This window comes from Gorilla gorilla, chromosome 6 (genome assembly GCF_029281585.2).
Source record: "Gorilla gorilla gorilla isolate KB3781 chromosome 6, NHGRI_mGorGor1-v2.1_pri, whole genome shotgun sequence".
NCBI lineage: Eukaryota > Metazoa > Chordata > Mammalia > Primates > Hominidae > Gorilla > Gorilla gorilla.
In genome coordinates, this window is record NC_073230.2 from 163,411,205 (window position 1) to 163,426,859 (window position 15,655).

At 36.4% G+C, this 15,655-nt stretch overlaps 1 protein-coding gene across 5 annotated transcripts in view; it reads left to right on the forward strand.

The window, feature by feature from the left end:
- The window catches only part of DPP6 (dipeptidyl peptidase like 6), a 1,146,878-nt gene that overhangs the window by 810,615 nt on the left and 320,608 nt on the right, over positions 1–15,655 (forward strand). For all 5 annotated transcript variants that reach the window (XM_063708874.1, XM_019031374.4, XM_019031375.4 and 2 more), the window contains one exon: positions 11,817–11,891. In XM_063708874.1, coding sequence (XP_063564944.1) covers positions 11,817–11,891 — 75 coding nt within the window. The remainder of the gene's footprint in view (positions 1–11,816; positions 11,892–15,655) is intronic.

Consider the following 15,655-nt stretch of genomic DNA (forward strand, 5'->3'; position numbering starts at 1 on the left):
ACAAACAATAAAACCATTTCAATTATAGTCAGGTATTAGGCAAGAATACTCACTATCACCATTAATATTTAATATGTTCTTGAAGAAAGTGCAACCAAACCAGATGATTAAAATAAGAACTAGAAAATAGAAGAAAAAAAGACAACTTTTTTCTCATAATAGAATTTTATTTCTGAAAAACCTAACATATATTAGTTTTCATATACACCATGGAATACTATGCAGCCATAAAAAATGATGAGTTCATGTCCTTTGTAGGGACATGGATGAAGCTGGACACCATCATTCCCAGCAAACTATCGCAAGGGACAAAAAAACCAAACACCACATGTTCTCACTCATAGGTGGGAATTGAACGATGAGAACACTTGGACACAGGAAGGGGAACATTACACACCGGCGACTGTTGTGGGGTGGGGGGAGGGGGGAGGGACAGCATTAGGAGATATACCTAATGCTAAATGACGAGTTAATGGGTGCAGCACACCAAAATGGCACATGTATACATATGGAACAAACCTGCATGTTGTGCACATGTACCCTAAAACTTAAAGTATAATAATAATAAAATAAAATTTAAAAAAATCCAAATGTCAAAAAAAACCTAATAAGAACATATCTTAATATGGCTAAATATAAGAAATATATTATGAAATCAATAGCTTTTCTCTTCACCAATATAAATATCTTGAAGTGAAAATGGGGAAAATATTCCATTCACAATAAGAACAAAAATATAAAAAGACTTCAGATAAATCTGACATGAACTCCAGAAGACTGAACAAAGCAAACTATAAGATCTTGTTAAAAATTTTAAAACATTAAAGAAATTGTATAATATTAAATAAGAAAACAATATTTAAAATGTTAATTATTTGAAAATTGATAGCAAACTTTAATACAATCCTAATTAGAACTCTGAAACCGCTTTAGTGTTAAACATTTTGCAAAATGATCTTGATTGTCATGTATAAGAATAAACACCTTTGTGTAGCCATGAAGCATTTCAAAATGCATAGTAATGTATACTCTTTTACCTGAAGTGAAAACACGTAAGAACGACGTTATATTCATCTCAACAACAATAATAGCTAACACTTTGAGTACTGATTATGTACCAGGTATTGTAATTACTTTATTAAATTTGTGTATCAATTATGAGGTAGGTACAGATATTATCTACACTTTACAGAGACACAAAAAATTGAGAAATTTTCAGCATCTCTCATAGTGAATGGTATAAACAGGATATGAATCACAGTCTGTCTGAATCCACAGTTCAAGCTTAAAACTATCAAATTTTGCATAGGAGTAGCAAAGAGAGTGCTGAAAAACTGGAGAATTTGAAAGAAGCTTCCAATATAAACGAGTATTTGACATGAGAAACACTAGGGATAGGGCGACACACTTAGAACACAGTGCTGGCATAACTAACTCTTCATCTACAAAGACGTAATGTAAGTCTCATTGTACAAATACACAAAATTATGTTCCAATTGGATTAAAGGCTTAAATGTTTTTAAAAGTCTATAATTTGGTTTCATAAAAAGAGAGAAATTTTTAATCAAAATAGGAAATCCTGAAGCTATAAAAGATAGCCATATTTAATTTGCCATATAACATTTTAAATTTTAATTTTAAAAAAGACAAAATTAGTAGACAAATAATGGAAAATATTTACAATCCAGGTAACAAGTAAAAGGAGTATATCTACAACTGATAAGTAATTCTTCCAAATTGAGCACAAAAAGACAAATAAATAATAGAAAATGAACAAAAATATTTTAGAATTAGCTCAATCAAGCCTGAAACCAAGGCCTGCTTTGTTTGGGAAATTGATCTTTGATTCATAGAGCAAATGTTTGGGAATGTGTTAGATGTTTTTTGCATTCATTATTTGCACTTGGTGAGAAGGTAGACCTACAGCTCAAAATTTGTACAACTGCTACAGGATCCCTTGAATTTGTAACAGGGCCACTCGTTCTGAGAAAGACATTGTATTTTCTAAGCAAGGAGAAAGCCAGCTTCAAAAAATCACAACTTCGACCAAGACGGGAAGTTTGTTGATTTCAGGAAGAACTCATCTGTAGCACCCATCAGGGGCATCCAAGCTTATCCACTAGATAAGTGGAGCCACCTAACCTGGCATGGTCATAAGCAGCAAAGTCCAAAATGGAGACTGGGGTGGTCAGAAATGTGTGGAATCACACCTAACCATGGCAGTGGTGAGTTTCTCAAAGAGAAAACTGAAATTCTCACTGTCTCCAGCAGCATCATTAGCAATTGACCCTCCATCAAGGAATGTGACCCGGACTAATTTCTAAGTGTAAAAGTTGCATTCTTTGCTGGTTTCTTTTGGTGTTATTGCATATCAGCCCCATTGTTGCCACCCTTGTAACAGCTGAGGATGTAATCATTCGTTTCTTCAGCAAACATCTAGGGAGCATCTCTATTATAACCCAGTCACTGTTAGGCACTGGGAATAGAACTGTGGCAAAACAAACTAAAATTGCTTCTTGGCATCTGGTCCTGGCCATGAGACTATAAGAGGATTGGAATTACCCTCCTAACATAAACAACTATAAAATGGGATAAAATGTGGAGAAAAAAATCAGTTTTCATATATTGGACAGCAGGCAGCGCACAGCTGTGATCCCCGAGAAAAGAAAAACAAATGAATGAACCATGCCATCCTGTGGGCTTTCTGCGTGAATGCTGGACTGCAGCACGAAGGGGAAAAATTCAAGACCTGCAGTCTTGCCAAGTTAAGAAGACAGAAGTCAGAGTTCAAGAAAAGAAGATGGCTACAGTTTATGAGACGGAGTACCCAAAAGGAGGAAACTAGAGAATACTCACAAAATCTATTTAAGTAATTCCTTTTAATGGCAAAACCACAATTACTTTATTATTATTATTATACTTTAAGTTCTGGGGTACATGTGCGGAATGTGTAGGTTTGTTACGTAGGTATACACGTGCCACAGTGGTTTGCTGCACCCATCAACCCGTCATCTACATTAGGTATTTCTCCTAATGCTATCCCTCCCTTTACCCCCCCACCCCCCAACAGGCCCCAGTATATGATGTTCCCCTCCCTGTGTCCATGTGTTCTCGATGTTCAACTCCCACTTATGAGTAAGAACATGCGGTGTTTGAAAAACCGCAATTACTTTTGCACCAGCCTAATACATAGATTTCCGTTTGAGACCTCGGTTAATTATTGATCTTTAAATGTGAATAATGAAACACCAAAAGGCAGAACAAAATAAAACTCCAAGGAAATAACAATTACAGAACTCTGTTAGATGAAGTATTCCCAGAGCTCATATATTGTCAGGAATTATTTAAGTTTATTCTAACCATGAGACATTAAACAGAGACCCCAGGAAAGTAGTTTCTTAGGATGAGGTTCAATTAGCACTCAAATATAGTCATGTGTCACATAATGGCATCTTAGTCAACAATGGATGTAGGACATTGGTCCCCTAAGAGTATAATATCATATTTTTATTGCATCTTTTTTATGTTTAGATATTTTTAGATATACAAAAATTACCACTGTGTTACAACTATCTACAGTATTCAGTAGAGTAACATGCTGTACAGGTTTGGAGCCTTGGAGCAATAGGCTATGCCATATGGCCTAGGTGTGGAGTAGGCTGTACCATCTAGGTTCGTGTAAGTACTTTCTGTGATGTTTGCACAATGGCAGAATCGCCCAGTGATACATTTCTCAGAATATATCAGATATATTGTTAAGTGATGCATGACTAATGACCATTATGGAATAACCCTTAAAACATTTTTTTTAAAAACCTTGAATAAATCAGGTTAATCCACAAATAATTAATTGCCTGTCATAAAAAGTCCAATATTCTTTGAAAGAAAACAAAAAGTCCTAAATTCAACAAGAGAGAATTAAAAATATCTGGTGTTAATTTCAAAATAAAACATGATATTTGCAAAGGAGCAGGGAAATGTGACTTATAATGAGGAGAAATATCAGTTGATAGAAACAGAACTGCTGATAACAAAGATAAGGGAATTAGCAGAAAAACACATTACAACTGCTAAGATAAATGTATTCCAAACGCTCAAGGCTATAAGGAAAACCGTGAACATGATGATAAGAGAAATTAAAGATTATAAGACACCCAGATAAAATTTCTAGAGATTAAAAAAAATAAAAATTCTGTAGATTAACACCAGGTTAGATACCACAGAAGAAAAAAAAAAAACTCCTAAATTGTAAGCAGTAGCAATAGAAAACTATTTAAAACCAAGAACAAAGAGAAACTTAAAAAAAAAAAAAAAAGCCTGAACAGCATGTCAATAAGCTGTTGGACAGTATAAAGTAGACTAATATACCTCTCATTAAAGTTCCAGAAAGCGAAGAGAGAAAAGAAAACAAACTTTTGAAGAAATAATGACTGAATTTCTTCCAAATTTGGTAAAGAACTCAATAAACTCCATAAAGAAAATAATAACAAAGAATATGATAATCAAGTTACTTAAGATGAGTGACAAATAGAACATCTTAATGGCAGCCAAAGGAGCGAGACATGTTTGGAAAAACAAACCTAAGAAAACAGCTGACTCTTCAACAGAGGTGCTGCGAGCCGGAGGACATTGGAATGAGATCATTTAAAGTGCTGGGAGGCATAAAACACTGTCAATCTAGAATTCTACACACCACAGAAATATCTCTCAAAAATAAAGATTAACAATTTGTGTAGGCCCAGCTACTCAAGAGGCTGAGGCAGAAGGATCCCTTGAGCCTAGGAGTTTGTGGCTGCAGTCAATGATCATACCACTGCACCCCAGCCTGGGCAACAGAATGAGACCTTTTTCTCTTAAAAAAATATATATATATAGATAGATATATATATATATAAAGATATATACATAGATATATATGAGACATATATATAAAGATATAGACGTATATAAACATATGTATATATAAAGATATATATATATATAAAGATATATATTTTCAGAGAAAATCAGACAGTATTTATTGGCCATAAACCTGTACTATGAGAAACTTAAGGGAAGTTCTTTGGAGTAAGAAAAATTACACCAGATGAAAAGTTACATCTACGTGACAGAAGGAGGTGTGCCAGGAATGATAAATGTTGTCAACATATGGCTAGGTTTTGGGTGGAAATTTTTGCAGAATTAGTTAACTAGTTCTTTAAAATATCCTTCCTTTTCTCAGAGGGTCCTTTAAATACAATAAAATATGTCCAGCTCCTCTGCATGTAATCTCATGTAAGACTTCTGTCTGAACTTTTGTCCTACTATAAACACTGACATGGAAAGTGAAAATATAAACACATAAAACCTTTGGAACATGTTAGAACTTTCTTGGACAATAGTGGCAATAATACATCTGATCTAATATAGGGTGGACTATAACTGACAGTTTAAAGGACAGATTTCCTGTATCATTATGCCTACAAGCTCCCCTTAATACTCCTGGAGGATTTTAAATTTTGTTTAAAAGGAAAGATCCAATTATAAGCTATCTATGTTATCTAATTTTAATATAAAGACATAGATTAAAATTAAGTGAATTTTAAGGCTGGGCATGGTGGCTCATGCCTGTAATCCCATCACTTTGGAAGGCTGAGACTGGCAGATTACCTGAGGTCAGAGTTCGAGACCAACCTGGCCAACATTGTGAAACCACATCTCTGCTAAAAATGTAAAAGTTAACCAGGTATGATGGTGGGCGCCTGTTATCCCAGCAGCTCGGGAGGCTGAGGCAGGACAATCGCTTGAACCCAGGATGCAGAGGTTGCAGTGAACTGAGATCATGCCACTGCACTCCAGCCTGGGTGACAGAGTGAGACTCCGTCTTTAAAAAAAAAAAAATGAAATGGATTTTAAGAGATATACCATCCAAACCCTAGTCAATGAAAATCTTGAATGGCTATATTAATATTAGATAAAATAGACAACAAGGAATATTACTAGAAATAAGAAATATTTCATAATGATAAAGGAGTAAGTTTATTAAGAAGACTTAAGAATCCTAAAGATGTATGCAGCTAGCATTGAGCTACAATATTTGAAGCAATAATTGGTTGAACCAAAAGAAGAAATAGACAAATCCATAATTAAAGTTGTAGATCCCAAAAATCCTCTCTGAGTAATTGATAGACTGTGTAAAAACATTTAATAAGGATACAGAAGTCTTGAAAACACTATTAACCAAGTCAACCGAATTGACATTTGTGCATCACACCGCTCATCAATAGAAAAATGCACATTCCTTTGAGTGCACATGAAACATTCACCAGAGTAGATTATATACTGGACCACTAAGCAAGTCTCAATATATTTCAAAGGATGGAAATTATACAAAGTATGTTCTTTAACAGAAACAAACTAGAAATCAATACCAGAAAAAATATCTGGAATATATCTTGATAATTGGAAATTGAACAACATATTTCTAAATAACAAATCAGCCAAAGAAGAAACTGAATGTATTTTAAGTGAATGAAAATAAAAGCAATAATATCAAAATTTACGGTATGCAACAAAGCAGTACTTAAAGGGGAATTTATATCTTTAACTGTTCATATTAGATCTCAGCTTTCACTTCAATAAACTAGGAAAAAAGATTTAAAACCCCAAGTACACAGAAGAATAGTTAGGAGCAGAAATCAACTACACAGAAAACAGAAAAATGTTGGAAAAAATGACCAGCTGTTTTTTGGAAAAGATCAATAAAATCAATCAAGAACAAAGATAATGGAAAAAAAATCAGACACCAAGCAAACATATTAATAATTTGGACAATACAAATGAAACAGAAAAGTCCTTGAAAGACACAAAGTATTAAAGTTCACCAGTTAAGAAATAAGTAACCCGAATACCTGGATATTGGTGTAATAAATTGAATTCGTAGTTTAAAAGCCCCACATATTAAAACTCAAGGCCCAAATTGATTCACTTGATCAATTCTACCAAACATTTATGTAAGAAATAGTACCAATTCTGCACAAACTTATTAGACAAATAGAGGAGGAGGAAGATATATTTCCAAAGTCCATTTCTTAGGGCAGTATTACCCTGAAATGAAAAACCAAACAAAGAAGTTAAAAGAAAATAAAACCACAGATGACATTCCCTCATGAACACAGATGCAAAAATCCTCAACAAAATATTAGCAAATTGAGTCCAACAGTATATAAAAAGGGGTAATACATCACGGTCGAATAACTTATCCCAGCATGCAAGGTTGGTTTAACATTAGAAATCAAACAATGTAATTTACCATATTGACAGATTAAGACTAAAAAAGCAAAATAACATAATCATCTCAATAAATGCAGAAAAAGCATTTGAGAAAATTAAACATACATTCATTATAAAAACTCTGAGCAAACTAGAAATAGACAGGAATATCTTCAACCTGATAAAAGATATCTATTAAAAATACCATAAATATCATACTTAATGGAGAAGAATGAAGCCTTTCTCCTCAAGATTAGGGAAAAAAGCAAGGCTGTTCACTCTCACTACTTCTACTCAGCATTATACTAGCAGTTCTCTAGAGTGCAATAAGGCAACCAAAAGCAATAAAAAGTGTCCAGATAGAAAAGAAAGGAAAAACCTATATACACAGGAAATATGATTTTGTAGAAAATTCTAAGAAATATACAGAAAATATCTATCAGAACAAATAATTACGTGTATCAATGCTACAGAAAATAAGGTCAGGATACCCAAATGAATTTTGCATATTAGCAGTAAACAATTAGATATTTAAAATATACATGTACTTTTATATGTACAAAGCATCAATTATAGTACATCCTTGGGAATAAATTTACAAAATATGGGCAAAATCTGTATTCTGAAAACTGCAAAACATTGCTGAGAGAAATTAAAGATTAAAACAATCTTCCTTTCAAGGTGTTTGCACTCTAATGAAGAAAGCAGGCAATATTTAAGATAAATAGGTTAAAAAATATAAAATGTGTATTAATATGATTAGACCTAGAGAAACAAATCAGAGAAAGGGGTATAAAAAGTCGGAGGCAAGGTGGTTAATATCTAGATATATTAGCTATCGAAGGACATGGAAGGCCTCACTTAGAAGGTGACTTGAGATAAAAGCCAAAAGAAATGAAAGGCCGAGAGCATTTCAGGCAGAAGAAAGAGGAATTGCAAAGGCCTTGAGAATGGCATGTGCCTGGCTTGCTTTAGGATGGACAGAGACCGGCGTGGCTGCAGTGAAGCGGATGGGACTGAGGAGAGAATACTGGGAGATGGATGCAGAGAGCTAAGAGGGAACTAGGTCCAGCAGGGCTTCCTGGTCAGTCAGGACTTTGGCTTTTCCCACAGGTGAGATGGGAGGCTGTGGGAGGGTTTCCCAGGGGAGCAATGTGATTTGCATATTTGAGAGATGGCCCTGGCCGCCTGGGAAAGCAGGTAGAAGGCCACTGCAGTACCTCAGGAAAGAATGCACATACCTTAGACAAGGGTAATGGTGGTGGGAAAGAGAAGAAATGGTTCCAAACCTATTTTGAAGGTAAACCAATGGTATTTTCTGACCACCTAGATGTAGGGTGTGTAAAACAGAGGGAAAGAGAAAAGATAGCCAAGAGTTTGACCTAACAACCAAGCTAATGGGGTTGCCACTATCTGAGAAGAGGAAAAAGGTTACAGGAGCTGGAGGTGTGGGAATGGAGTAGAAGGGGCTCAGCTTATTCCCATTGACTTGAGGTGTCCATTTGACACTCAAGTAGAGATGTCAGGGAGGCAGTTGGCCAGACAAGCCTGAAGTTCAAGGTCAGGTCCAATGCAGGTTCAGGTGGTCTGGGCTGGAGACATGAATGTTGGAATCCTCAGCCAGACTGTGCATGGTTGTTAGAACCATGAGACTGGATAACACCACCTAGGAAATGAGGAGATCCAAATATCAATCCTTGAGCACTCCAACATTCAGAGCTCAAGAAAACAAGGAGAAGCCCAAAATAGCATGAAAAGAACCAGCGAGGGAGGTAGGAGAAAAGCAGGTGATGAGTGTCCGGGAAGCCAGGTACAGTCAGGGCTTCGAGGAGTAGAGAGACTGGTCAGCTGTGTCAAGTAAGAGGACAGCTGAGAAATTATGACATTTAGCAAAGTGAGTCTCTGATAACCTTGAGAAGAGTAATTGTGGTTGAGTGGTGGGGGTGAGAGCATGGCAGGCAGGAGTTTAAGAATGAATAGAAGGAGAAAAATGGAAGCATGGAGAATATTTTCAAGGGGAAGTGGATAGACAGTTTTCTAAAGATAAAATCAACATTGTCTAAAACGTGGATAGTAAGGATCAAATGTATCCATAAGCAGGGAAACAAAAACTAATGAGGCATATTTACATCTACAGGAGGGTCAAAATTGAAGAAAAAACACCTTATGCTTCCAGAGAAGGGAAGAAAACATGCATTCATACATCTGTAGTGGGAGTGCACATTCCAAAAACATTTTTGAAAAAGAATTTGGCAATACCTATTTAATTTTAAAATTTGTAAATTGTCCACTTCACCCGTGGATATCTATTCTATACAAAAATGTGAAAACCACACATATATCAACAAAGACATAGATTGGGATCTTCATTACAACATTGTTTATAGAAGGAGCTCACTAGAAATGCTTATAATCTATCCTCATTATTCACAGCTTCTATATTTCCAAATTCACCCATGTGATAAAGTGTACCTGTGAGCCCCAAGGTGATAATCACAGCACTTTTGCCATCGTTCTCAGGCATAGTGGCAAAAGATTCGAGTTGTCCCATGTTGGCATTCCCAACTGCAGCAGAACAAAGCACTATTCTGCTTTCTCGTTTCAACTTTCATGCTGTGAACAACTGTTCTTTTCTGTTGTTCTATTTGGTGCTCCATTTTTTTGCATGTTTGTACCTTACACTGGTGATCTCACTGTTGAAAGTGGGTCCCAGGCATAGTGCTGAAGTACTGTATAGTATCACTAAGGGCAAGAAGGCTGTGAACGCCTTATGGAGAAAATGCATCTTTGAGATAAGCTTTGCTTAGGCACAACTCATGTGTTGTTGGCCATGAGTCCAATGTTTATGAATCAAAAATATATATTCAATAAGGTGTCCTTAAAAAGAAAGACACATAAAACAAGGTTATCTATTGATCATTTGACTAAAATGTTTTGACTAGAGGTTCAAAGGAAGCTAACGTTGAGTCTCTCCTAGAAGCAATGGTTCAGTATCCACTAGTTGCACATGAACTAGTGTTCATGATGACTTTATAGAACAAAGCAACCATAAATAACAAGAATGAATTGTCTCCCTTTGTTGAGAATTGTGTGAGTAAATTAAAGTATATCCCAAGGTGTGCACCATGTGATATTATGAGCCCTTTAAAGATCACTACTCAATCAAAGGAACCCAAGTCCTTGGAGTCATTTCCTTAAGGTACTGTGGCATGAGAAAACTAAGGTGCAGAGGAGCATAATATGATGTCACTTTTTTTTTTCTTTTGGAGATGGAGTGTCACTCTTGTCGCCCAGGCTGGAGTGCAATGGCGCGATCTCGGTCTGCCACAGCCTCTGCCGTCCAGGTTCAAGTGATTCTCCTGCCTCAGCCTCCTGAGTAGCTGGGATTACAGGCACGCACCACCATACCCAGCTAATTTTGTAATTTTAGTGGAGACGGAGTTTCTCCATATTGGTGAGGCTGGTCTCAAACTCCCAACCTCAGGTGATCCACCCGCCTCGGCCTCCCAAAGTGCTGGGATTACAGGCTTGAGCCACCGCGCCCAGCCAATGTGATGTCATTTCTAACCTTTGTCATCTCTCTCTGTGATTTCATGTGGTTGCCTGAGCATGCATAGAGTGATGTCCACCAAGTCAGCAATGTGGGCTCTGGGGGTGGGTGTGGGTATCTGTGGAGCAATGTGCTTGCAGTGCAGAGGGCAGGGGCAATTAAAAGAAAACAGCACAGTTGGTGGTATCATTTATGTGGGATGATGTTTGTACTATGAAGAAATTTGAAGGAAAAAGTCACAGTTAGTCTTCTATCTACTGACTTGTAGGGATGCCCATGTTGGAAAAAGAGCAAGTTGCAAAATAATGTGTACGATGTGAGTCTATTCTAGTAACAACTCTGCTTATTATATGTGTCTTAGAATTAGTGAGAAAAAGGTTTCTAAACATATCAAGAGATTGAGAGTCTTGTAGAAAAGTTTGCTTTTTAACGCTTATTTCTTTTTCTTTTCTTGCTCTCTCTTTTTTTTTTCTGAGATGGAATTTCACTCTTGTTGCCCAGGCTGGAGTGCAATGGCCCAATCTTGGCTAACTGCAACCTCTGCCTCCCAGGTTCAAGTGATTTTCATGCCTCAGCCTCCCAAGTATCTGGGTCTACAGGCACGCACTACCACACCTAGCTAATTTTGTATTTTTTTCTTTTTTAGTAGGGATGGGGTTTCACCATGTTGGCCAGGCTGGTCTTGAACTCCTGACCTCAGGTGATCCACCCACCTTGGCCTCCCAAAGTGCTGGGATTATAGGTGTGAGCCAGTGCACCTAGCCTTTAATGCTTATTTATATTGGCTTGTCTCAGTAAGTCCAATAAGTATGTTTTGTTGAAATTTGAAAAACAATACAAATAAAATGTGAAAAAACATCAATTAGCTAAATATTATTCAGCTAACAAAGAAAGGATGTAGCCATTTTAATAGCTAATTAATTTTGAAAATAGCACCAGCAGGTACAATTTTATTATAAGATTCTGACTTGTTATATGTAATGCTTTAAAATTCTTTGTCTATTTTTTCTTTTAGGAATCATTACGAGCCATCAGATATGAAATATCTCCAGATAGAGAGTATGCACTTTTTTCATACAATGTGGAACCCGTGAGTATTATCCTTTACTGCCTACAAAAGAATTGTTTCTTTATTCTAATATCTCATTAAGTATATTTCCTTGACTCTTCTATACTTAGTGATCTTTGAATCCAGAAATATTTTGTACATCCTGGAAGTCTCTTTTGCATATCATACTGCCACCTAGGAGAGAGGAAAGGTATAAATATCTGCTTGGCAGGGGAAAAAAGTCACACACTTTAGAGGCTCTTTCATACACTTTTCTTAGGAGGATGGTAAGAACTTGTCTCTTCATAGACACAAATCTTGCCCTTTTGTGCAATTATTTTTCTGGCTGTTTTCTCAGTGAAATAATAGATTTTATCCTAAGAACAAAAAGCAGCTGCCAGGTTCTCCTTAAACTGAAATAATATGTTAATTATCTCCTGGTCATCGTAGTGTTCTAGTGAAGAGCTGAAGCTATCACTTCCACTATTTAAATGCCTATTTTTAGCACTTCCTGTATATATGAGCCTCCCATAAAATTTCACCAGAATTTTCTGTAAAATCTCACTGTGTTTTAGTAGCAGTGTAAAACTTCCTAGGCCAGGATCTTCCTTCTTCTTCTTGTTTTTTCATTTGACATGCTCGTATTTCAAATTTCATTTTGGCTCTTTAATTTTAAATAGCTGGAAGGTGAAGTTTATTTGTATAAGTGGAGAGGATGTTCAGTTTACAAGAGATAAGCAACTTTAGAAATGTAGGTTTTAAGAACTTTCCTCTCTGGCAAATAAGATATAGAGTCTACTACTGCCTCCCTGGCATTTCTGAGACCATTTGAAATAGAGTTTCCTGGTGCTTCTGTGAGGTGTAATGACTCCTGCATTTTAATTCAGATCAGAATGGCTCCGTGGTGAGTTTGAGAGAATCTTTTCTGGCATGAGACAGTCAAGCTTTTTGGTTTATATCCACTGGGAAAGCTGGGGTATTGGTTTGTATGAAGATGCAAGTTCAATTCTGAATTCTTAAACTTTCTTTTAGAAGTTGATTGGACAACTAGATTACTGGAGATTTCAACTTTATTCTTCCAACTGTAGATTTTTTTGGACTCTGTTTCAGTCTTCCATTTTTCTATTTTTAAATGTCCATTCTATAAAGGTTTTCATTTTTTCCATCCAAATTCTTTGAAACAATGGGGCGTCTTTGTCTCTGATTGGGATCAGTTGGTGAACTTGACATTCTGAAAGGCTTGGGACTCTGCATTACCTAGACACAGCCTTAAACTTGTCTCTTTCAGCCTCAGGCACCTGGGTGGGATGTTCACGGATCATAGACCATTTCAGCTTCCTTCATCACCCTTGAAAACCACCAAAAATACAATCTCCACGCCTGTATAAAAGAAAAATGTTAGCAGATATTTGAAAGCCTTACGTGGATGTGTTCTGGGTTGCCCCAGGAGGCACAGCTAACACCTGAGTGAGAAAAGCCTAGAAAGACAAATTGATTTCAGGTTATCTTCCTAGAGAATCTTTAATCATCGGAGCACCCCAACAGTGGGATGGAGGTAATGAGCATTCCCTTCCCAGAAGCCTCAAAACAAAGTGAGGTGTTGTTCTCCGGAATGTGACAGAGGGGTTCCCACAGCCGTGTGATTGGAAGAGGCATGCTCTCGTCAGTGGTGCTGTGGTTCTGTGCATGATACAATTCTCCACCACTTTCTTCGGCTTCCCAGCGCTCTGTTTGGGAGAGTGCCCTGGGATCCCATTGAACCAGAAACCATTTTGATGAAGATCATTTTGCTAAAGATGAGTCTTCACCGTGTGGAGCACTGGCTGTAAACAGGAACCTTGAAATAACCCTTTCTCACTGGGCAGTATGTGTCGGTGTTTGGAGTAAGACTCTTCAGTTTGTCTTCTCAACTGAAGGAAAACCTAGAAAGTTTGAAGTGTATTTACAGAACTATAAAAATGATAACATTGAAAATGTAAAAAGTCTATAGAAACAGATACTTTTAAGTTGAATAAAGTAAGTAATCCTTAATAGTTTTCAGCACTGAGCAGTTACTGTATACATGACTATTCAAGCAAGTATTCTCTGTTCTTCTGGAGGAAAAATTATAAGGGAAATTATAACCTATAGGTTATAAGTAGTGTGTCTTCTCTCTGAACTCCTTAGCGCTATACCAAGATACAATCCAAGTTCTTGAAATTCTATCAAATCCACAAAATATGTAATAAAAGGATTACATATGGGATTCTGCATGAGAATTTGGAGTTAGATATTAGGAAGATCTTCCTAACTAGATAAACTAAAATGTAAGTAATTTTAGAAAAGGGAGGGGTGAATTGCAAAGGAAGAGTCTAGGTCTGTGATTCTGGAATAAGTGGAATAGACCAGGACTTCCTAATCAGTATTTAGTATCAGTAGTTGTTATTGCTAGTATTGTATTAATAGTATAATCAATTAAAAATATCCATTGGTATTCTTTAAAAACAATTAAAGGTTCCATATTCAAATACATTTGAGAACTCTAGTTAAACAGATAAGTTTCTTGAAGTTCCTGATATTCTCATGTTGGTTACATAGTACTTCCCAAGTGGGTATTACAACATGTGATTCCAATCTAATTATAATGAAACTAGAATTTGTTATTTGGATTCATGCTCAACATATTCTTATGTGTGTATCTCAGAGGCAGCTAGTGTAACTTGTTTATATGAACCAACTCAACTTTTCATTAAAAAGACTATCATAAAATTGTTTTAGTGTAAACCAACTGTCCAATTACTGGATATCTTTCATTTATTTCAGTATATGTTTCATTTGCAATAAAATTTTGGTATATTGGGTTACCACTGCACTAAAAAAAAAAAAATCCTACTATCCTACATTTCATCAGGATAATTATAATCTCTTCAATCTCTGCTTCTCTTTGTTGCCTGCCCAAAGATTCTGGACTTGGAAGTCAAATAATCATAGGTTCAAGGGCTCATTCCGATGCTCACCAGCTATGTTTGCTTGAGCAACCCACTGAGCCTGATGCACTGCATCTTGGAGCCGTCTTCCTGGGAGACCCTGGGCTTCTGTTTCTCAGTGGTGAAGGGCGACCCAATGAATGTCAGCTCTCCTACACTTCCAGGGTATATGTGTTTGAGCACAGAGTAGTTCCGTATGTATACCCAGGGCCAGATTTAAGGCTCTATCCAATTTCATTGGAATGGAGTTGATGGATGCCTACACGAAATCAGCTGTCTTGGCAGTGGCTCAAGTAGAAGTGAATAAGAGCTTTCCAGCACAGCATGGGTGGTAAGAGAAATGAGTAAACAAGACCAGATCATTAAGGAGTTTAGACACAAATAGTACAGCAACATCCTGAGAATAAGAGTTGAAGAAAAGATGTTTAAGTTTAATTTTTAGAATATGCATTGGGTATCTCTTCTTCTCATTTATTCAGACTAATTGCAATGTTATATCATTTCCCAGTTGTTTGGCATAGACTAATTTAATTTGTCCATTTTTATATTGTCAGATACTCAAAGACAGGGACAGGTCTTTTTATCTCCTATCTGTCCCCACCCCAGAAGACCCAGCACAGGGTCATCTGTGTACATTTAGTACTGAGCAAATATATTTATGGTGTATCTTCTCTCCGAACCCCCTAGCGCTATACCAAGATACAATCCAAGTTCTTGAAATTCTATCAAATCCACAAAATATGTAATAAAAGGAAAATACCTCAGTTGTGAAATATCCTAATAACGTTCCATGTTTATTCTAGAAATGTTGGATCATGCTAATTAGCATACTTTTTCCTA